General features: G+C 41.5%; 1 protein-coding gene across 9 annotated transcripts in view; it reads right to left on the bottom strand.

Annotated features, from left to right (window-relative positions):
• Positions 1 to 25356, bottom strand: part of BIN1 (bridging integrator 1) — a 162552-nt gene that overhangs the window by 25207 nt on the left and 111989 nt on the right. For 6 of the 9 annotated variants that reach the window (XM_088455799.1, XM_088455802.1, XM_088455804.1 and 3 more), the window contains exons 3-12: positions 24770 to 24824; positions 23407 to 23501; positions 20947 to 21042; positions 19708 to 19815; positions 15725 to 15817; positions 12202 to 12287; positions 10569 to 10644; positions 8311 to 8402; positions 3189 to 3233; positions 1871 to 2057 (exon numbers count right to left, since the gene is read on the bottom strand). In XM_088455799.1, coding sequence (XP_088311925.1) covers positions 1871 to 2057; positions 3189 to 3233; positions 8311 to 8402; positions 10569 to 10644; positions 12202 to 12287; positions 15725 to 15817; positions 19708 to 19815; positions 20947 to 21042; positions 23407 to 23501; positions 24770 to 24824 — 933 coding nt within the window. The remainder of the gene's footprint in view (positions 1 to 1870; positions 2058 to 3188; positions 3234 to 8310; positions 8403 to 10568; positions 10645 to 12201; positions 12288 to 15724; positions 15818 to 19707; positions 19816 to 20946; positions 21043 to 23406; positions 23502 to 24769; positions 24825 to 25356) is intronic. The other 3 variants (XM_088455801.1, XM_088455806.1, XM_088455800.1) reach the window with 2 other exon arrangements.

Raw genomic sequence — 25356 nt, 5'->3', positions numbered from 1 at the left:
AAATGTGTGCGTATATGCATGTATGTGTGTATGGTCTGTGTGTATATATATATATATATATTATATATATATATATATATATATATATATATATATATATATACACATACACACACATATATACATATATGCACACATATACATGCACACTCATATGAAATGCCATACAAATGCCAGCAGATGGCAATGTTGTACTTCCATAAACACGCTGGTATTTAGTTATTGTTGCAAACTTATCACAGACATTTATATATGTGTGTGCACATTTCCTTATTTAAGAATAGTTTGTGTAACAATAATTATCATACTATAACAGATTGTTTGAAAATTCAACTTAATTTGCAAAGCAGTAACATGCTAGGGATGATAAATACATAATACTAAGGTTACAATGGTTGTTGGTTACTGTACAGCACTAGGTTATTAATGCAATGTGCACTGTAAGGCTAGGCGGTAGCTGGCCGGGTTTATTCAGGCACTGTGTACCTTTCACAAGCAGCGGCTCTGAGCCGCTTTTTATGTGTTTTCTTTTTTTTTTTTTAAACCAATTGGGCATGCGCAGCAGCTGCTGCTCCACTAGCCCAGACGGCAGAAGCCAGTGTGAGTGAAAGGAAACATTGTTTCCTTTACACCACTGGCGTGCACAGACACGGCAAGGCAGCCGTCCTGCACAGTGGATATTCCCGGCTGTTACACGGTGTGAAAGGACCCACTTTTATCTATTTTTCAAGCCCGGCTGAAAACCATGCGGCTTTTTGCCACTCGGCCAAAACCGGCAAATGTGAAATAGCCCTAAGGCTAGGAGGTGATCTCTCTCGCGCTCTCTCATATTGTGCTATGTGCATTGTTGCAGAAAGCAGGATTTCTAGAGATATCAGAAGGGATAAGAGAATCCAGCAATGCATAGAATGTGTTCAGCAATTTAGTAACTGCCTGAAGCTAACACAAGATAAACCAGACAGCCTGCTCTTTACTCAGGGTGGACACATGCAGACCCAGCCTTGTTGTGACTATTAAATAGTGCAAATAATCTGTAAAAGTTTTAGCAATGTATGCATGCATTACTTTATTACTGGCAGTGAATATTCTGCCTATGGCATCTTACTGTCCATAATGTTATGAATGAAAATGTTTCTATTGAAGCTAAAGCTTACACATACAGTATATTTATATTTTATTTGTTATTAAATACTTCAACATTTAATGTAAATTAACTTATTTAAGCCCAATAAAATTACTGAAATTGTTGAACACCTCAACTGATAATCTTCTGGCTGTATAATTTATGTGATTCTGTATCCAATATAAAATTATGGGATTCTGTATTCAGGGTCCCCATAATACACCTCTGCCACTGCCATTTAATAGCAAGTTCTCCAGGGATATGTTAGTAGGCAGAAAAGGATTCTTCTATAAATCACTATGTCTGAGGGAGCTCTATAATATGCAACTTCTAAAAAAACTACTAAGAGAAGTAACTATAGGAATTCATATCTACAGAAGCATCATTCATGTGTAGCAAAAAACAGGGAGAACATAAAATACAGAAACACACAAAGTCCTTGGTGAAGTACAGAATGTAAACGGAGAGTAACAGACAGGTCAGTAACCAGAATGTAACCAAGAAGGAAGTCAAGATCAAGTAAAGTCAGAACTTGATTATTTCAGATAATCAAGTGAAATCCTGAAGGTCTACAACCATTAGAGACAACTACGGGACACACTGACCAATGAAAGAGATTATGCCCCCCAATTCTGCTGTACGTGGACAGGAAATCCCAAACTTCAATAAAAACACTGTACAAAAAAAAGACCAATAAGAAGGAAACTTTGCGGTACTTTATATACTCATCAGCTGCGCAATGGATACCTGAGAAGGTGACTTGGATACGACCACAGATGGGGTGTCTGCAAAAAATGTGGCTGTTGCAGTATCAGATGGGGATATGAAGGGTTCCTCTGAGTCATGGTTAGCGGTCTTGGCCTCTGTGGTTGTAGGAGGAGCTACATCAGGAGGGGATGATGGAGTCTTATTGGCCTTTGTTGGGCTGGAATCACTAAGGAAAGAAAAGAGATTACTCAAATGAAACATGAACTTTACCTGATGCCTCTCAGGTGGGTTGTACATTGGGCGTTTCTTTATAACCTATTTTCATTTCCTGTTCTTACATCTTTTTTAATGACAAAGTTGAAGAGTGATGTCTCCACCATACTGCAGCGCTGATAAATGCCACAAAGACATATTTTCTAACCTCTATTAACTTTTTGAAGAATAATATTCCATACTCCAAGTACAAGTGCACAGCAGACATGCAAAAGATTAAAGGATGGAAAACAAATACATACTTACAGTAATACTAGACAGATCATTAAAAGTGAGCAGTCTATATGGGACTTAGTTCAAACCCTAATTTATTAAACACTTTTCCACACATGATTCATATATACGTTTAAAGCTGTATTACCACCTAAATCGCTAAATTCCTCTCACCTGCTCCTTCCCCTAAGCGGAGCCCCAGGGGCTGCTGCCATTCCTGGCTGCTATTTTTCTTTTTCTTTTATTTGACCGCAGAGCGAGTTGTGAGAGGGAGGACCAATGGGAAGTTGCAATCACTACTTGTGTGACTTCTGATTGGTCTTCCTGTCACACACCCCCTCCACAACATCACACAACCCTAGTTTTTGCTCCACAATATCTGAAAATTCTAAATATATGTGAATAGGTGAAAGGTCAAGACCTGTTGGGGGCATGTCCAGGTCACAATGGACACAGCCAAACTCCGTGAGATGTGGCTACTGCTTTGAAAGTGCTAGGTTTGTCCCCAAACTCCCTTGATAGGCTGAACTTTCATGACTTTTGTCCCGACGCAGAAAATGGCGGCCTTTATTATGCATAAGCAGCAGTCAGTACACTTTCAACTACACACAGTCATGCAAAGAAAAAAAACTGTTTTAGAAATTGCACATTAATCCAGGATGCAGACAGACAATCTGAGACGGATCTTGGCTTATAAGAATCAAAAGACTAAAGCGGGGATCAGATGGTGGTTATTGAGAAATACATTACATATTAGCAGGTATTAATGACCGGTTACACTGACATTGGAAATAAATACATGCAGGTCTCACACTTTAATTATATACACTCTACACCTCTCGTTAATGCACAATGCAGTTTCTACCGCTACCTGCTCCTCTTTAGCTTCAGTCTGGAGAAAAGATTAGTTTTCTTTCTGTTGAAGGTGGTAGGATACAATTACAGTCATCATAGCGCACTAAAATGCTTTGCAAAACACTAACTGATCCTAAAAACAGAGCGCACCTCATTTTGTAAATACAGACATGAGGGAGTAGAGCTGGACATGAGTGTACTTTGTGTTTTTTTGTTTCCTGCAAAATGCTCCCTTAGCCATACCAAATGTGACAGATTATTGGCTTATGGTACCTGGCATAAAGGGGAATGGGGTGGAGGTTTAAAGGGGTGTGTATGCACAGCCAACGTACAGTAAGGGTGTGTTCACGCAAATATGTGGCATGCAGAGTCTGACCACAAAAAAGAAGCAGATGCACCTATTTGGAGGCAGATGACTTGCAAGTATTTACTCCCTGTTGTAAAATGTGAATTGATGATGATGACAATCAGCAGACACTTCTGATTGGCTGAATGCATATGAATCCCTTCCACTTATGCTATTATAGTAATGTAGATGCTGCAAACTATTTTCGGAATGACATAATATTAGCAGTCATTCCATAGCAAATACTTATTTAGTACTTTCATTTTGTATTTGCATCTTGGACTAATTCTCTTTTACATGATAAATTGGACAAACAGTTATTCATATCCAGACATGTACTATATTGTGGATGACTTTTGTACTGCAACCTAACAGAATTAGAACACAAGAATCTCTCTATAAACTATGCTTTACCATATGACAGAGATGATATGAAATTTAAGATATATAACGTAATAAAACTCAAGACCTGACCCTTGTACAAGGAGATAAACTCAGATTCAACCTCACATATTCCCTTACTAAGAATAAACCAAATGTAGCCAAGTTACGGAATTTCTTTGGCGTCTGTCACAAATACAAACAGGCGAAATGTAATATAATGATGCAGATTAAATAACTACACTAATTGTTCATATTTACAAATAGGCAATTATGAGAAAGTTGCCACATTTCAAAAAACTATTTAATTTAACATACAATAAATTCTGTGCCAGTTAAACTTCTTCAAAATTCTCACTAGTTTCTATAGCATAACATATAGCTTGCCAACTATAGCTGAAATACAAGCTCAGGGTGCCTACGTCTGTCCTAGATGATAAAGCTTTACCAGAAAAATAGGACACAGGCAGAAGGTGATATAAAGAAAAATATGATACATATGATACAGTTCTTGCAGGGTGGTATAATGGCAACACTGAGTAAGGTTAAAGCATTTAATACCTGTATATGATTTATGTAATTATGCACCAGTGGCGTAACTAGGGCAGGGCGAGCAGGGCATGTGTCCATGGCGCCGTAGGACAGGCGGTTCTCCCCCTGAGCGCTTACCCAATAGAGCCAGGAGGGTGGGAGGCGGGCTGAGGCTGTGCAGTTTAACACACACGTCGCCGCCAGTGTGGCAGCGATGTGTGTGTTAACCAGCAGCCAATGAGAGTCAGACAGACTCTCACTGACTGCTGCAGCGCCCACTGCAAGAGCCGGGCTGGAGCTCACTCAGGAGCTCTGCCTTCCGGCTCCTGCAGTGGGTAATGGGAGAGATGTCATGACATCTCTCCCATAATGCAGAACGCACCAGCCCGGGAGGACTGACGTGTGGCAGCGATGGCGGGAGCAGTGGCCAGAGCGTGGATCTAGGTAAGTGTACTTTATTTAATTTTTTTTTTAACTTGTGTGTCTGCACTGAGAGGGGGGGGGCACCTATACTGGGGGTGGGGCACTACTGGGGACTACAGCTGGGGGTGGGCTACTATTGGGGGCTCTGCATCGGGAGGGGGAACCTCTACTGGGGACTACTACTGGGAGGGCACTGGATAGGGGGGATCACTACTGGGGGCCTGCATAAGGTGGACCACTACTGGGGGCACTGCAAGTAGGGGGGGACTACTGCTAGGGGCACTATATAAGGGCTTTCTACTAGGGGCACAAGGGGCACTGCACAGGGGGGACCACTACTGGGGGCACTAAATAGGGAGGACCACTACAGGGAGCACTGTATAAGGGGCACTGTATAGGGGGATCACTGCTGGAGGCCTGCATGAGGGGGACCACTACTGGGGGCACTGCAAGGGGGGAGGCTGCTGCTGGGGGCACTATATAAAGGGCACTGCATAGGGGGTACCACTACTGGGAACACTATATAAAGGGCACTGCATAAGGGGGTACCACTACTGGGGGCACTGCATTGGGGGGACTGCTACTGGGGGCACTATATAAGGGGGACCATTACTGGGGGCACATCATAGGGGGGACCACTACATGGGGCACTGCATAAGGTGGACCACTACTGGGGGCACTGAATAAGGGGCACTACTATAAGAGGGACCACAACTAGGGACATTGCATACTGGGGGTACTGTATAAGGGGTACTACTGGGGTTAAGGTGCATATGCAAAGGAATGTTCAGAGTGTCGATAAAGCGGTGTGTGTCATGCTGACACGCCCCATTTTTAAGTGACCACACCCATTTCTCACAGCGCGTGCCTTCAGCGCACACATATGGGGGGGGGTGGCTCCATTTTTACATTTGCACTGGGCTCCAAATACCCTAATCACGCCACTGTTATGGACACAGGGTAATTGTGCAGAGCGACCTCCAGTGTTATCCTTTGTTTAAATTTTGTCTTTTTATACCCTGAAAGGCCCATTGACTTAAAATTCTAAACCACACTCAGAAAAGTACCTTAATCCACCCTCAGAAGAGAACCCTAAACCAAACGAAGAAAAGAACCCTAAACCACACTCAGAAAAGAACCCCAAACCACACTAAGAAAAGAATCCTAAACCACACTAAGAAAAGAACCCTAAACCACACTAAGAAAAGAACCCTAAACCACACTAAAGGTGCCTACACACATAGCGATGTGCTCACGATCAGCTGAGGTGTATGATTTCCCTTGAAACTCTCCCCAGCAGCTCTGCACACAATTTGGTGTCCAATCTTCATACGATCTCTCCTGAATCCAGACTTTTTACAGTGCATCGCGTCCTAGATTGTCAGATCTGCCCTACAGCACGGCAGATCTGAGGATGCGATGTGCGACCAGAGGGGACTCTTGATTTGGGCATTTTTTGGATACAGCTATGTGCAAATTAAATAAGCAGTATACTACAGGCAGATTGCGGATTTGCATACTTTCGCTGCGCGCGAGAGCATCAAGCGAGCGGGTCTGAATCGAGCCCTGTGTGCGATGGGAGACAATCAAATTTCAGATTTACAAGCCAGGGTTCTTGAAGGTCTAGAAACCATAGACCATTCACTTCTAGGTGATTGTCAAGGTCTAGGATTTTCATGTATAGAGGTTGAGGAGTCAGTTGCTTGTTCCACGTTTGGAGTAAGACCAAATTTTAGAAGAACTTGAGTTTTCCGCGTGTGATTTAGCCAAGTGCAGTTCATCCCTTACTGTGCAGTTCATCCCTTACTGAAGACATAACCTACAATCACTTAATAATTGTAACACATGACTGATTTAATCCAGGACTCTCCAACACAGCTTTTTTTGTAGTGGCCCTGCTCATCCCTGACAATCAGTGGCGTAACTAGGGCAGGGCGAGTGGGGTGTGTGCCCTGGGCGTCGGTGGACCAGCGGCGCGGGGGCGCCGCCGGCCACGGTACCAGACCGCCCGCCCTAGTTAGCCAGTGCGGTCAGCGCTACACATTTACACAGGACCGGCGCTAGGCTTCCAGCGCCGGTCCTGTGCTTCACACCTGAGCCCGTTCCCTCCCCCTGAGCACTTGCCCAATAGCGCTAGGAGGCGGGCTCAGGCTGTGCATAACACATGCATCGCCTCCAGCGCTGGCGGCGACGCGTGTGTTAAACAGCAGCCAATGAGAGTCAGATAGACTCTCATTGACTGCTGCAGCACCCATTGCAAGAGCCGGACTTCCGCCCGGCTCCTGCAGTGGGTAATGGGACTGACATCATGACGTCTGTCCCATAATGCTGAGCGCGCCAGCATGGGCGGGAGTGGCGTCGCGAGCAGGAGCAGGGATTCAGGTAAGTATATATATATATATATATATATTTATTTATTTTTTTAACCTATCTGCACAACGGGGGAGGGGGGTGGCTACTACTGGGGGGACCTCTACTGGGGGAGGGGTGGCTACTACTGGGGGCGCCATTGGGAGGACCTCTACTGGGGGGGGGCTACTCTACTGGTAACTACTACTTGGGGGGGAAATACCACTGGGGGCATTATAAAAGGGGCCTACTACTAGAGGCACTGCACTCGGGGGACCACTACTGGGGGCAATAATAGGAAGGGCCACTACAGGGGGCACTGGATAGGGGGGATCACTACAGGGTGCCTGCATAAGGGGACCACTACTGGGAAAACTGCATGGGGGGGGACTACTGCTGGGGGCACTATATAAAGGGCACTGCATAGGGGGAGGGGAGACTACTACTGGGGGCACCATATAAAGGGCACTGCATAAGGGGATACCGCTACTGGGCGCACTGCATTGTGGGGACTGCTACTGGGGGCACCGCATGAGGGGGAACACTACGTGGGGCACTGCATTTGGGGGGGCCACTACTGGGGGTACTGAGTAAGGGGAACTAATTGGGGGCTGTATAAGGGGGACCACTACTGGGGATACTGTATAAGGGGCACTACTATGGGCCTGCATAAGAGGGACCACAACTGCATACTGGGGGTACTGTATAAGGGGTACTACTGGGGTTAAGGTGCATATGGATAGGAATGTTCAGTTTGAAAATAAAGGGGTTTGTCATGTTGACACGCCCCATTTTTAAGTGACCACGCCCATTTTTTGACACGCCCCTTCGGCTTCAGCACATCCGGGGGGGGGGGGCGGCTCCCTTTTCACCCTTTTCAAATTTGCCCTGGGCTCCAAATACCCTAGTTACACCACTGCTGACAATGTTAAACTATTGTCTGACATCATCCCAGCAATTGAGAACACAGGTGGAATGCATAAAATGCCTTGCTATTTCTTGGACAATACTCATTTAGTTGAACAAGCTGAATCAGTCTGGGTGGAACCCTTCTGGTCCTATGAACAATAACCTCTAATCTAGACTGCATGATTGTGCCAATACTCACCTAGGCTGGGCTTTCACAGTGTAGGCATTAGTAGAAGATTTTCCCTGCTGACCCTCCAGGGTTGTCATTACTCCACTGAGGTTTTCATGCAGCTGCAATAAAAATAAACATATTCAAAATTATTAACCAGTTGTTACTGCAGATAAAAGATAATTTATTTGCATTGGGTTAAGTTACAAGACATGGATATTTTTTTTTTAAATATTCCATGATTTAGGGATTTAAGATGAATAAATTAGATCAATATATGAAGCCATAATATATATAGCTATAATCAGCAAAGTGTATGAACAAATACTGATATTTAATGCATTCTTCAAACCAGAGCTGTCAATACAAAGCCATACATTGGATTTGTACCCATGTTTAACCACTTCACTCATATACATGAGCATGACTAATACCCCTTTTACACCAGAGCAAAAACCTGGGTTTTTGCAGGGTCTACCCAGATCGCAGCTCAGTGTAAAAGGATCCCTGAAAAATAACCCGGGTCAATTGACCTGGCATTCCAACCCAGGTAGCTACCAGGTCGAATCCAGGATTGACCTGGGTAATGGTGCAGTGTTGACGAAGCAAACCCGGGCTATCCGACCTGGGTCATGCCTAAAGTGAGCTGATTGGTGGTTGTGGAGCAGTCACCTCCCACTTTTTATGACCTCACAAGTTTAGCAGGGCAGACCCAGGTTCAGTGTGAACTGGGCTAACCTGAGAATAACCCAGATCGATGGTGCTGTGTAAACGGTGTCTGACCTGGATCTGACCTGGGTTGGAACCATGTCTGAAAACCCAGGTCGGACCCGGGTTTTTGGTGGACAAGAGGTATTAGTCGCAAAAAGGTTAAAGTATGCATTTATCTTTTATTTATTACCAGTAACTTATATAGCATATACATATTATGCAGTGCTCTACAGAGAATATTTAGTCATTGACCTCAGTCCCTACCCCAGTGGTGTTTACAATATATATTCCCTATCACATAGACACACATAGGCACTAGGGTTATTTTTTGCAAGAAACCAATTAACTTACCAGTATAATTTTTTTGGATTGTGAGAGAAAACCCACGAAAACATGGAGAGAACATACAAACTGTCTACATATGAGGGTTAAGTCAGAAATTAGCCTCAGTGTTGTGTGAGTCAGTAAAGCGCTATCATGCTCTGGCAGCCAAAGGCTGGCTCAACATGTAGATTACCAATTTCTCACCAGCTAGAGAGCCACCACTTGCCCATGACTCCTTTAAATTAACATATTTATTCTACTGGAACCAACCTAAGACCAGATGGTTCAGATCATGTATAAAGCCCTGACTGATGTCAGTACTTAAATATTGTTCTGAAACATCAAAACACACCCAACAGCCACAATCCTTGTCATTTTCTTAATTTGAGAATTTATAGTTGGAACCTTTTACACAAAACGTTAATCTTAAACATGTGTTTGGTGGGGCTTTTAGTTAGTAAAAAGTTCTACACAGAGTTAGAGGAGTTCCCAGTGTTTTATGGACATATGGCCTGATGCAGAGTGACTACTACTTCAGTTAGCGCAGGATACCTTTAGTGAAATTGCTGTGCTCATGCACAGAAAGCGTACTCATGCATATGCAACTATACAGACTTGCGTGGTTGTGGCACATACAGTACGCCTGCCTGTGCCTAAAGAAACGGGATGGAAGGGGCTGTGCAATTCCATCCATCTGAAATGCAAATGCAGAAGGTCTGAAGGTAACAGACACCTCCTTGCTGCATCTGTGATCCTGAAGCTTACCACAGCCTGGCCAAGTCCTGGCAGCTGCAAAGCCAGGGAATCTACATCCAACGACGTAGACCTTGGCCTCATCCCTCCCCGAAAACGCCACACCCCCACTCTGCCCCCAAATGATGCAGCATGCCAATCATACTGTAGAGATTATTCAAATAAAGAATTTTGATAGTTGCTTTGAGTCCAAACCCTAATCTACATATTAACATTCCCGCCAGTCACAACTTCTCATCTTAAATATCTAAATTTTTCTATATGCTATAATTATTATTGCTTTGTATTTTTATGATACCATAAAATGTCTGCATCCATACAATAGGTTTTAGCTCCTTGTTTGCGAATGTTACTAGTACAGTATCACTTTTATATAAGCCACATTGTAATTTAGGGGTTAGTGGCCCTTTCATAGATCCCATTGATGCCACGGATTTTCTCCCCAATAAACAGGCCACACAGAATGCATGAAGTTCTGGGAACAGCTGCAATCTCCTTACCTTAGTCATTTCTTTATGGAAGTTCTCCTCCAATCCAGCAATACTCTGGAATGTGTTGACATAGAAACCAACACGGCTGCCAAACAAACATAAACATTATCCGTCATTTCTCCCAAATGGCTGATCCTCAAATTTCTGAGAGTTTACGGCTGTTCAGGATCATAACTAGTGTCATTCCAGGGTCACATGTCATTACTTTGTAATAGTTTCTAATATAATAATAAATCCTTGTAATCTAGGTTTCTTTTTATGACTTTCAATTCCAGAAGGCCTTTATGTCCAATGCAAAAAACCCCCACAAAAACTACCATTAATTTATTATATGACCTCTAGGTCACTCCCATTGGGACAGGCATCGCCACGATAGATAGAGGTAGTGGGTCCCATATACCACTACCTCTGTCTATCGTGGAGACGCCTGTCTCAGGGGGGATGTGGTCATAATCCCAACCCCTAGGATTCTGGCATTCAGAATGCCGCCGCTGGCATCCCGACCTCCAGGATCCCGAGGGTAAGTACTGGGGTTAGAGGAAGGGTTAGGTTTAGGTTGCGGGGAGGGGGAGGGAATGTTACATTTAGGGTGCGGAGGAGGAGGGTTAGGTTTAGACTGTGGGGAGGGAGGGGTAGGGGTTAGGTTAGGCTTCCTTCCCATGGGGCATCAGCATTGTAACCTGGTCGGGATTCAGAGATCCCATACCCATCCCATCTCAGGGGTGCAGGAGCAATGTACAGTAGCAAAGTGAGATTTATTGTGTAGCCTGCCTGTGATGAAACAAAACTACTGGGGCTTTTCCTCCATTATCTAATGTGTGCCTCAATTGTATATTGCTATGATTGTGCTAAAATAGCATTGTTCATTAGCATTTATTTTATTTTTTTAAATTGAGAAGTTTATGGCAAGTTTACGCCTAAAGTACAAGTTAATCCAACCTGATAAAGTTATTTTATATGAATTGTAGCCTGCATGACTATTGCAACCATTGACAATTATCAATTTTATACTGGAACAGCCAGCCCGGAAATTTCTTATCAAGGTCAATATTGGAAGAGAGGACTCACAGGAAGTCATTATGTTTAACATCAAGAGGGACTTCATGCCTCCAAATTACTAAGGGCAGATCCTGTCTGTACATGTGTAAAGGATAGCCCCACCTCATCTCTAAAGCTGGGTACACACCATACATCAGTGAGAGCCAGCGATGGTATGATGCGATGTAACAATACATTGCACGCACCATATACACTGCAAAATCCACCATATGATGCAGCAATGTATTGTTACATGCTGCATGTAAAAGCACCACGTCATTCATTGCATCGTCCCATCTGTCGTGCAGCACAGCAGATGGGACAATGCGTTGAACAATGGATCGGACATACACACTATATGAGATGTACTATATATCATTTTGAACCACGCCAGGATGATATATCTTATGATACATTGTATAAACATAGCAAGTAATTCTAGTTCTCACCAACATTCCTACCCTCTAGGGACATTACTAAGCCAAATGATTCAGCCAATAAGCACTGCTGCCACTTACTAGTACATACAATATAATCCCCTACTGTAGCTAGACTAGATTACGATTGCTAGTTTAGTTAAACTCGCCATGTGACATTTACATACCTGTTCCATAATGACGGCAGCTCCTCCTGTAGATCAGCATTCATCTCCTCAAACACTTTTTGAGATTTTAGCAGCTCTTCCTCTGCCTGCCGAGAAGACAACATGGCATATAAGCAATCGTGTTATAGAGTAGAAGGATATTAAAAGTGCTGGATATCATTGACACCATGAATGCAATATGGCTGCCACATAATTCCACAAGTAGGAGGTGATACTGCAATTATTTGTAATATCCTTACAACCTACAATGGAGGGATATTATTCCATATATAATTTAGTGTACTTACAATTTATATAATACAGTGTTCCTAATAGCAAATGCTGAAAAAATTATTAGCAATTTTTATAACTTAAGCACCAATTTCAATAACAATAGTAGACTACAATACAGAATTGGTTATGTGAAGTTTCCATCATGCTGTACCATGTCTTGATGATGTGTCTTCTGTTTTATGTGCCGTAGGTTATGTTGTAAATGACTAATGCTTCCTTTATATAATATGATGTATATGTGTATGGACAAAAATATTGCAACAGGGAAATGTTTGCAAACATTTATAGAAAATGGAGCACGGGAGGAAGATGATGTCACCCACAGCAACTAGACTCTTGTTTTCATTTTCAAAAATGTACAAGAAAATGACAGAATTGGACTGTTTGCTGTAGGCAGATCCGGATCATCCACTAGCAACCTAGGCTCCTACCTAGGGATCAACGAGCACCCAGAGGCCCAGATTACTACCCTAAAACAATTTAAGGTTTGTTTTTTACTAAGGGTCCTGGATTATGCAAAGTTATTTTTACAGTGGATGAAGGGAGCATAAACCATTATCTTTCATGACAATGGGATCTTTGTGAGTCTCTGGGCAACTGCCCCTTTCTCCTGAGCATCAGCCGTAATAAAAGCATTCACTGTCTTTGGTATGGACCCCAGCATGGATTGGTCTGGCATCTGTACCTCCTGCTCCCCTTTGGTTGTCTTCTAACATGGAGCGACAGGTGCTATATCTGGGTGTTACACATCTTTCCACAGTGTCCTACAAAGCTAAATGCACACGTTACATGTCATTGGCACATTGTCATGCTTCTATTGTTTGTAATAGAATACAAGAATTAGATACCCAGCAGAAGACACGCATGCACAATTCTACAGAACAACATTGTTACTGCCACACAACTGCAAGGAATGTCACAATTGCACAGCATTCATATACAGTCCCAAGCCGCTCAAAAAAACAAGATGCATTCAGTTAAACAAGGAAATGCGGCCAGGGACAGAGTTGCTGTGAGAAATTATCACGAGGAACAGTTCATCGAGGAACATTAGAAAATCAATGTAAATCCAGATTTGGAGATATTCTATTTTTTGTTTTAGTATAATTAACAAAATCTCACAATATGCATATGATAGTTGGTGCCTGAGACAGTGACACTCCGCCGATCTCTGGAGTGTAAATTGATTAGTTTAAAAATTTAGATTAGATTAGATACCAGGAATAGTCCTGATCTTCTTGCAGCAAATGAGTCAGACATATCATTTATTTCTGATTCAATGTAGAGGTCAGTTATAAAGAGCTGTTGGCTTGGCGAGGAAGGTACCTTGGAAGCTGTGAGATAAGTGAAGTGCACATAATGTGACATTCCTATGACAGTACAATAATAAATGTTGCACAGTCCGTGCTTAGCCTTGAAGCATCTATTTTATAGCATTGGCTGAGTTGCAGTATTTTTGGTTTCACTTTGGTTTTCATAATGTATTTTATTTTGTTTGTGGGAAGAATACTTGTGCCTTGCCTAATATTAACCAAGTGTTTTGTGGAAAGAAACAATATGTCTCCCAGGAGCTTTGTCTGTGCTCGTGTCACCGGTCTGGCATCAAACCCTGGGACAAGTTCTTATAATGTCAGGGAGAACCATCGTGAACACAGACAGAAAGGGCCTGATTCAGGCGTGCACGCATTTCGAACGCAATACTGATGTTCATGTAGGCGAGAGGTTATTTGCAAATGCGCAAAAAGGTCTTAAACCCCCTTCAACACATGCGTTACACAGAGTGTACGCTCAGAGTCTATTGTGCCCGGGAGAGACGGTATCAGAAATGGGGCAGCAAAGTGATGGGCGTTCCTGAGTGGTGATTGGGAAATGGCACAATAATAATACGTCTCATGGGCATGTTACGGGAGCATCACAGGCACGTCAGTGAAAGCGGCTGCATTCTCAGATGCAGAGCCGCAGAGGTCATGATCAGATGGAGAAACTACACCTCCCATAGTGCTGGTGCAAGTGTTTATGGTACTTGCAATGGTGAGGTGATGGCAGTATGTCAAGAATCACCGGCAGTGTTCCAGCGTGCAGAGATGCTGAAAGTGGACGTCTCAGTGCTTGAACATTCAGACAATAGGGGAGGGCTGACACTAGCATTTACATATTATCACAGCCATGACTCCGGCAACAGAAACAAGAGCGTACGCAGCAACATCCGCCTCTGAATCAGGTCCAAAATCTCTGCTTATTTTTATTTACTTGTTTTTTGAGGGAAAAAAAATGGTATTTTACAAATTGGCCGTGTATGATGAACTACCCGATTTAGCAAATTAAGTTATAATTCTTTTATACTTGCTAATACAAGAGATCAAATTATTAACTGCTTTACACAATTCAAGGCAGTGAGTGGCCATTTTCCTGTAGACAAATATTTATTTAGGGAAAATTTACCATTTAAAATCATCCATTTTATAGCGTATTGGTGTGCAGACATATAGGGGCAAAACCAATTAGCCACAAGGAGTGTGAATTAAGTGCGTTTTGCCACTGCAACGCCATTTAAATGCCGGCAAAGGCACCGCATCTTGCACCCCTCTTTCAGGCTCAAATCACTCAAGTTTGTACACAGCCCTATGGGGGCGGGCACAGTTTTGAGCGAGTTCAGGCTGCCACCAAGTGCAGCCGTTGTCGTGATGACTCGCATCCATGAGTGCATCTTGTATAATTGGATTGACCTCTTACATTGTTGCAAGATGTTGCTTCTTTAAAGTAGCATTGGTGATGCATCTTGGAAGCCATTTGTAAAAATAGTTACTATGAGGTCTATTTACTCAGCCTTGGATGGAGATAAAGTGAACGGAGATAAAGTCCCTACCAATCAGCTCCTAACTGCCATGCCACAGGCTGTGTTTAAAAAATTACAATTAGGAGCTGATTTATCTCCATCCAAGTATTAGTAAATAGACCCCTATGTTTCTTCTATAGCAGATAATGTTTAACTCAATAGGAACAAATATCACAATGTATTTTTTAATAATAATACATTAGATTGACTGTTACAGATTAAGCTCCAACAAAATGGCTTCTGTAATGAGGACAGACAGGTAAATATCAGTTTGCACTTTTGTAAATGGAAAGTCTATGAATACAGTAAAAGTAACTACAAACCATAATAATAGGCTAATAAGACTGAGCACGACTGGACAGAGAGACTGGAAGCAGAAGCACATGCATTGTTAGGGCTCAGCCAGGGAGTCACCTGGTTTCGGAGCAGGTTAGTTTGGGCAACCAGATGAGCTTGGATTTTTCCCTGGCACCATTGCGGTGCAGCCTTCTCAAGCAGCGACACGGGCTGCCAGTGTTTCCACACAGGTAAAGATGGAGAAAAAGCACAGAAATAGAAGATATTATAATACTGACAATTACAAGGAGGTAGGAAACAGCAAGGTACCGAGGAGCAATCAGTGTTATGTCATCCTTTGTTGCATGCCAACAGAGAAGCAAATAGCGTTCCACACAGACTGAGCCACTGGCGCTGACAAAATCACAACTGCGAAGAGCAACAAGAACAATTAGTCACAGATCAGGAATTAAAAACAGCCGGACATATTCAGTTTAAGAAGACTTTGTCTTGCAGAGTATTGCCACCTCTGTGTTAGTTACATGCATAACTATGTGGACCTAATTAGCCTGACTGAGCTGCAGGTCTCTCTGTACTGTTTGGGATGGAAAGAGACAGAATGTGGAAGGGACTAAAATAAAACAGAGGAGTGGATCATTGATTAATATAGGAGCCAACTTGTTAAAATTGGGGGAATGCTCAAGGGAATCCTCCCCACATGACTGCAAAATGCAATGCATGATTAGTTACTGCAGCAGCATAATTACTGGGTGTGCTCAAGCACCCATAGAGCTGGCGCCTATGAAAACACCAACTGGTGTTCTAAAGTGGAATTTGGAGGTAAATATACTTCTGGGTATTAAGATTAAATCCTGAATTTTACTTACCAGTTGTGCCCCATTCTAAAACACCTTAGACACCATCAGTGCTCCAGCCTTATGTACATTTACTGTGATTCTCCGATTCCGATGCCCCGTCCTTCTGAACTTGACATGTATAGTACATGAATATTTACAGGGGCGGGGCATTGACAACTCTATTGCCTGCAAGAATCTGGTCATCATAGCAAGTATACAGGAGAGCGGTGCTAGGCCATTGATGGCGGAGGTAAGAAAAGTGAATCCCAGTTAAGTATAAATATTGCCGTGAACTTTTCCAAAGACTAATGGTCTGATTTAGAGGTGGACGCAAATGTGCGAACATATGCAAATGTCACAACCGTTTGGATTTGTGTTGAGACACCCACTGGAGGCGCCTCAAGTTCAACGCTTGTGTACACAGACGCACCTTCAGTCACAGCAGTGGTGTTCTGAGCTACCCTATGGTCGCTGACAATGTCTGTCAGAAGTCAGCAACCGGAGCCATTGCAACTGCACACACAGACGCAGTCACTGGCCAAGACGCATCCCCAAATAATGGTAGTAAGTTCCCCCTCCCCCTGTTACCACTGACAACTGTCAATTGACAGTCAGCTCCCTGACTGTCAATGACTCTGCATCCAAGTCCTCACTGCGGCTGTCATCGGTAATGAAACTTGGAGCATGCGCAGTACAAAAATAATTGCTCCACACCTCAAACATCGGAATTACGTCCACCTCTGAATCAGACCCTAAATGACAAACATTGGATTGAGTTCTTCAAAATGGTGGTACAGTAAATGTAACATAAAAAAAATAACAGTAAAATGCCACTTTTATATACAGTTTACTTTATAGCATAATTTCCAACCATTGCAAGGACAGTGAACCTCCACTTTCTGCCTATTACATTATAGGAGCCCTCCTGGAGAATATCCAAGATACACAAATATTACACACTACCCAGCATCTACTCCCATGCTTGTAAACGCTGGACACTTTGCTCCATGACCACTATAAAAGACCCGACCGCAGTTTTTGTTCTCTTCATTACAAATGCTAAATTTTTGTTGATTTATATTTGTTTAAAAAGACTCTTAAAGGGAGGCTTTGGCAATGTATCGCTGTCCAGCAATTATGATATTTAAAGTACCAGCAATCTTTGCATGTTGAGATATGTTGTGCCACAACAGCTACAGAGCCAAAAGGGCCGTAACTAGGGTAGTGCGACTAGTGCCATGGCACAGGGCAACACAGGGCAGGGGGCACTGTTTGGGCATGTCAATTTTCCTGTTTTTTATCATTCTTACTTGTAGCTTCCTCATCATTTATCCCCAGCATCTCTGTTTGTACAAGACAAATATTCTCATTTATTTAATTACTCATTGTGTTATAACACAAAAAAATGATAATATTTATAACATTATAATACAATATTCTTTATTACAATTTTGCATTTGAGGTTTTCAAGTAAAAAAAAAAAAATGAAAAAAACATAAGACCCCAAAAAGAAACATCCTAACAGGCAGCCTGTATTATATTAATGAGAGGATAATATTTGTGTGAATTTGTATGTGAACATTTCAGGAATGCGCTAGCCAGAAAATTCTGAAAAAAAATAACTTTATGTACCCATACATTGCAATGTCTAAATATACCACTAATATAATATGAATAGACTCCTTTAGAAAAAAGTGTCTTAAAAGCATACTGTATGCAGTTCTACAACTAAAGCCCTCAAAAACTGACAGTATTATATATGCCTAATGGTTTATTTCCTAAAATCGGTTGTTCATATTAAAGTAAGGAACTGACAAGGTCTGTTATATAGCATACTTCGCTACCACTGTGGGATAGAGTTTTATTTAAAAAAGGTAAAATGCAGTGAGAGGCGTCTAGATGACATAGTCAAGGAAACATATAATAAAAATACCATTATTCTAAGGTATATAAAACTATTTTTTTTCCAGTTGGAACTTGGATATTGGTTAATATTCCAGTTGGAACTTGGAAGTCAATTAGTTACAAATACTCTGCCCCAGTTGTTCACCGAAAATAATATGTACTCTACAGTACATGTCAATTATAATGTAAAAAAAAAAGGAGAAATAAACTTTTTCTAAGAACTACAAATTGCTGGTATGAAATACAGATGTGTCCTCACTTACTGGTTTTCCGGACGCAAAATTCAGCACGAGACGCCCGACATGACTGAGACTCTCCGAGAGGAGTAGCGTACAGTATTTTCCTTTACATTTTGTGTCTTAATCACATTGCAGGCGCAGTGAAATAGTGTACCAGAGACACTGGGGTGCAGCTTTAATAGCGACGGACTTGGTTTCACACCGAAACAAAGTGGCGGATGAAGCACAACGGAACTCAGCGTGAGAAAAGCAATGGCCGCAGCATTGCAGCCCTTTTTACTCAGATTCAGACTCAGTTGCACACAGATGTACAAATGACGCACATCAAATTGATCAGTGTAATCTGGCAATGTAGTTTTGTCACTCACAGTTGTTTTATTGAAGATGCACATTATGAGAGAGAAAGACGCTCGGAGCGACTGAGTGGCACGGGACCTGGAGCGCTGAAAGAAGGCTGTTTGGCGTGATTGAAGCAATAGTAAGAAATGACAAGTCTGTAAAACTTAATCATATTAGGTGAAAAGCAGGAAGATCAATAATACCTAAACTGCAAGTGTATCAGCTGAGATATAACTTTCTATGCAATCTGTCCTACCCTATGTAAGTCGCTCACTCACGGGCTATTAAGTGGGCCAAACAAACCAAGCAATAGTCCCAATATCCAAGCGTCAGTGACTCTAAAACCAGGCAGATCCATCTACAGAAATCTGATCACAATTGATGCAGCGAGATGTCCTCCATCATCAGGCGAGCCGGCAATACACAGTAAAAACGGGTAAGCGCCTCAGGAGGGCACTACATTACAGGGCACCCCACCACTTCACCTACTTCAAATAAATATTTTATATCTAGCACTAGCAGGTCGGCAGGTGCCATTCCACCTTCCAAGACACCCCTGCATTTGCGAAAAAAAAAGTGGGGTTATTGGTAAGCGGTGCATGTGCAATAGCAGCAATAAATAGGGCTCCATGGCACATGGTGCACACAGCAAATGTGCACTGTAATCCATAGCAACCAATCAGATATTTGCTTTTATATGCCTAACATATCCAAGACACTACAAGGACTGATACATATGTCAGACCAACCAATTGAGCCCAGAGCTCCAGGACAGACTTACCTTGGTAATTTTGGTTTCATCTTTTTTCTTTGCATTCTGTAGCGATTCAAAGTGATGTCTAGCACTGTCGTAATCCACCAGTTTTCTCCCCCGTTTAGCAATACGTGACTGAAATAGAGGATTCAAGTTTGATTTGGTACCAGTGCACAGGGTTGTTTCTTTTTCTTATTTGGGTAATTTAGAATAATGATTTTATGTAAAAATGTGGACCTGTCACACAAAGTGGAGGCAGCCATGGTGTGGGCTATATTAATATCTATAAGAATGCACCAGGAACCAATAACATCACCTTTGTATTTGATAAAAGAATGGTTGGATCATGTTTGTGATGTCACTGCTTCTCAGTGAACTGAATCATGTCATTGAATTCATAAACGGATATGCGGCCTGCAAAATGTCTGCCTCCATCGTTAAGTGGAATTAAATATTAAAGAGTGAATGCATGTATTCTAAAATGACCCTTGTTCATGATAAAAAAAAATATATTTTTCAGGGTTTAGTAGTTCTTTAAAAAATGTTTTTACTGATTATTGATCCAAGTCAATTTCTTGAAAAATGTGACAAATGTTCTGTTACTCAAGGAAAGAAAGAAATGCATAGCACAGATGTCTACAACACTGAACTATGGCCCTCATTCAGAGCCGTACGCTCTGAGCAGAGCGCACGCTCTGAATGAGGGCCGGGCTCCATGAAAATGGAGCGTCCTCCTGGACGCTCGTATAGCTGTGGGTCACCACCCACAGGCTATACGAGCGTGCATTTTGATGGCCGCGATGGTCGTGACCATCGCGACCATCGAATTTGCGAGCCGGAGCCTGCGGTTGAGGTTTTCAACCGCAAGCTCCGGAGTGATTTTGGCTCTATCAGAGCCAAAATCACTCCCACTGACATCACTAGTGATGTCAGTGGGCCGGCTTTTGACGGGAGGCGTTCCCGTGGGAACGCCCCCGTCAGGGAGGCACGCCCCCGGAACGCCTACCAAAGGGGGCGTGCTGTCAATCAACATTGACAGCACGCCCCCTTTGATCGGACACAACGAGCGAAGGACTTTCCTTCGCTCGTCGCGTCTGGCGCATGCGCACGACGGAGCTCCCTCCGTCGTGCGCATGCTCAGTCCATAACATCGACCCACTTGCGAGCGGACAGCCGCTCGCGAGTGGGTCTGAATCAGGCCCCATGTTTTATAAGGCTAGCTCTAAGATTCAGCAGAGCTGCAGAAGACTCATCATGGCAAATTACCTTGATATCGGGGAACTGCCCAAGGTAGGTGTCCATCGTCAGGAGGGCCTGGTCTACCAGCTTCTGGTGATAGTCTGTCCATAACAGGTCATTGTTCTATAACGGAAATAATTAATATTTTATTAAGAAATGAGAAATTGTGCAATAGAATGTTCTAGTAATTGTCCTCCATTCTGTTTTTCATCTAATTATTCCTTACATTGTGTTTCTCCAACAAAAAAACTGAAAACAGATGTTTTTTTTTAATATACCACAGTCATTTATGGAATCTCCAGAAATATCTCTGTCATACATGAACTTTATTTACAGCTGGTATTTAATTATCAAAACAATAATGCTTAAAACAGAACGTATGTAGTAAAATGACCACATTCCTAGAATGAGGAACATATGGCTTTATCTGCTGTTTGGATTTTTTCCAAAACCAATTGTTTTCATCTGTTTATTGGATTTTTGTGTGGATTGCAAGAGCAAGCCAGGACCGGGGTTGTGGATAAGCCTTATAGGCGGAGTCTATGAAGTCAGAGGTGAAGGGGATGGGAACCTATGCACCATCGGGTTTACCTTATTCTCACATAAAGGGAAATCCAATTAGGTGCAAGTTGGCTGGTGCAAGCTGTTTTCAGGGCAAACTCACTTTTGTTGTGAGCACTTCCCTGAGGGTGAGATGGTAGGGAAAATCTTTGTCAGGACACAGTGCAGAACCCCTTAGACAGCCCCGTAATGAGTAATTAGGCATATAGAAGTTTTCAATTAGCTTAATTGGCCCAATAATTACATTTCATTTTTGGATGTTTAAAAATAAAATGGCCTAAAAATTATCCCCAAATCAACTTTTTCATTAGTTTAGGCACCCCAAATTTAATTACAGTATTTTTTAATGGAAAAATTTTGCTTTTATAATTTTTATACATTTTATAAAAAAAAAAAAAAAAACTTAAAGTGGCCTCAATTACTACAAAATCACCCTTTTCTGCATTTTTCATTTAAATCGTTTGATAGTAAACTAAAACAGTTTGCTTTTTATCATTTTACTTTTTTTAAAAAATGCACAGATCAGCCATATGATACCATTTAAAAAACTCCAGTACTTTCCTTATGCCCACTAACAGCCTTTTATATGGTCCTGAATGAAATTATTATTTTTTGTGGGGTCCAGGATAGTCTCCGTACTTTTTTATGCACTTCTCCCAAGTGGCATACTATAGGGAATTCACACATCCTCAAAGGAGAGTACTGCAAGTTGGCATTTCTAATTGGATTGCGTGATTCTTGGGAGCGAGCATTCATGCGAAGTGTGTGAGTTTCATGAGATAAACTTACACTTGCAAACTTGCTCCTAATTGGATTGACCCCTTAATGCCTTAAAAATCATATTACAAACATTAATACATTAGCCATGGTCTCTGTTTAGGCTGAATATTTTCATGTGATTATTTAATCAAAATGAGACCTAGTGGGAGCTGGAACAAACATATAGAGCTGAAGCAGTAGGAGAAAAGAGGCAAGGAACTGCAAATAATGTAGATTCAGGAGCATGGAATCAGCACCAGTCATCAAAAATAATATGTGGATAATCAGACTATAATAAATGTATCAAAAATTATTTAAATGCATAAACCTCCTAAGTTAGTTTGAAAAGATAAAAGGAGACTTAAAAAGATTCAGGTGATCTTTAACTTGTATGTGCAGTGCCCTCCTTATACAGACATGTGTCTGGCTTATCAGAAGACACAGCTTTGTCATGTTATCTACATTCTATTCAGAAAATATGGACAAACTTGGCCATCCCCTGATATATCTAGCCATACCTCCAGATTGTTGTGATCACACCCCAGACAAACCCCACCAATCTTGCATATTGAGGACTACACACAGAACACATATCTTTCTTAAATGGATAGTATTACATGGCTGATCAGATAACGTTATACATAAGTGTGTAGTATTAACAGTACCCTTCTGGTCTCACTTACAAAGTTAACAAGTTCATATTATATTAACAACATTATTAAATGTATAAATGTGAGTGCAGGACTCCCTAAAAGTGAGGAGCCACGATGCTCGAGCTTGCATATTTTGGCTAAAATGTGGTATTAATACCTCCTAGGTTTATTGGACTATACAGGTTTACATATTCATAAATTATTATGGTTAAGTTGTTTTGTGTAAGGCTAAATATTGCAAGCACTTCAGAGTCAGCTACAATTATATCTTGCTGTACAGGATATCACACAGATATGTCTCAGTTTTCAGACAAGAAATTTAAATATAGTAAGGGGCACAAAAAAGAGGAAGTGTGCTCAAAGAAATGTCACTAACTACAAGGAGAATATATGTAAGAAGTTATAATAGAGCAGAACAAACAGTCAGATTTACACATTTCCACGTAGTTCGCCGAATAGGCAATGTTGATGGAGGATGTCAATGAGATCTGAAGGCAAAATGCCAGGTCCTCACCTCTGCTATCTTTTCGGTCTCCTCTCTCCCAGGCCATTCTGGCTCATAGATCTCCTGCAGACACTCTGTAAGCTTCTTGGAGGCTTCATGCATAGCTGTCAGGGAACAGAGAGAGCTTCTGCTGATATATATCTGAAGACTGTACGTGGGGCTAGTTCACAATTTTCAGAGAAGATAATGAAAACATTGTGAAATATCTCCTGCTGTTGGAGCCCCACTCATTGACACAAACAATGAAATCCAGATGTCTGAATTATTGTACCCTTCTATAATAATCATCATATCTGTTGGTCATGCACACAATTATAATAAAGTGCTTCAAAGATACCCATAAATAGGAAGTTTGGTGTGCTTGGTGTAAAGACATTATTTCTCAGAATTTCACTTTAATTTGGTAATCTGGGTGCTACCAAAAGAGATTCCGGTGTATGGTAATGAATTTGGATTAATGGGTTTGTTGTGCTCATGTGTAGGACTTCTGAGTTTAGAATTGACTATATGGTACATATTTAATTCTCTGATGTGCAGTCCCGATGTTCATCTACACACAGTGCAGTAGAATACTGTATCCCAACATCACCAATTGGGGGTGATTGTGAAGTGCCGCTGTTCCAACTGTTCTGAGGGCATTAATTGAATTTCCCCCTAAGAGTATACTATATGGACTACAAGTGAGTGAGACAACATGATGTATTTCAAAAGAAAATTCAGAGAATTATTTATCATAAGGAGAATTGTTCTAAATCCATTTCTAACATTTGTTTTTTCTGAAGATAGGGCTTCTCCCTATTTAAAAATCCCCAAAGCAAAGCATTTATCGAATATTTAACAGATGGTGGTTGCACCTACACAGCCAGCCATCCTACTATACTACTGTCATCTCAGGATGGCAATAGCAGCGAGGATACACTGCAAAATAAATGCTTTTAGTTTTAAAATAAAGTATTTTTATTTTTCTAAAAAAAAAAAAATATTTCCATTTGACATTTTTTTTTTCTTATTTGTAATTTTTTTTTTCTTGAATCCACAACTTGAAGCACAAGACCTGTGAAGCAGTCTCTTCTTTCCACTGCCTTTCTCGTTGGACAGCTGAGCATCATGTAGCTGCCATAAAGATTTTTCATTAATAAATTGGCCAAAAGTCTTGCTATTTGGGACATAATAACTATTAACCTAAGTCATTGAATTGTTTGAGCCATAGCTCCTATGTGAAATACTGACATGCACAGCTTGCTGGGATTTATCTTTCAGAGGTCATTTCTGGTTGAGAATTTACTTATTCTACTGAGCTAGCCAATAAAAAGGTGACATACTGTTTAGTTCCACATCTGTTAGAACTTCTTTATAGACAGGCAGACGTTACCTTTTACAGAAGCCAGGTACGTCCTGAGGTCCTTTTGAAGTTTGCTGCCTTCTGTCTGTAAAGAAAGGTCAGAGGGTTATCAATCAAGATAAATACCAATCTGTACAATATGTTCTCAGGATCCAAAAATTTATTTTTAGTAGTTAAAATACAACAATATATCCATAAATGTACATTTTTAAACCATACATCACCTACACGGCAGCCACTTTCTCAGCAAAACCGATAATCACTGGGAACTAGCACCATCACTGAGGCTACCTGCACTTTCATTTTGGTAACAGCCTACATGAGCTATATATCATCAGTAAAGTGTCATCAACACTGTGCAGAATGCACCGGAAACAATTTGGGTGTCTTATGGTTAGAAAACAATATGCTGCAGTTTTTTTCCCCTGGGAATTTCAAAATGATATTAGTACAGTTGCATTGCTTCAAGTAAACCTAATTCTTTCTATGTTAGGGCTTGTAGATGTGACAGTCTTTGCAAGCTTCTAGGGATGTCATTGTAAACTCAGTTATAAATACATAACCAATTACCAAGCTTGTTTTGACATAATAAATTAAAGTACATTTCTCATAAGAAT

The sequence above is a fragment of the Taudactylus pleione genome, unplaced genomic scaffold, assembly GCF_031769625.1.
Source record: "Taudactylus pleione unplaced genomic scaffold, aTauple2 ptg000671l, whole genome shotgun sequence".
NCBI lineage: Eukaryota > Metazoa > Chordata > Amphibia > Anura > Myobatrachidae > Taudactylus > Taudactylus pleione.
Note: the sequence above shows the minus strand (reverse complement) of the source record. Positions and strands in the feature narration are given on the sequence as shown.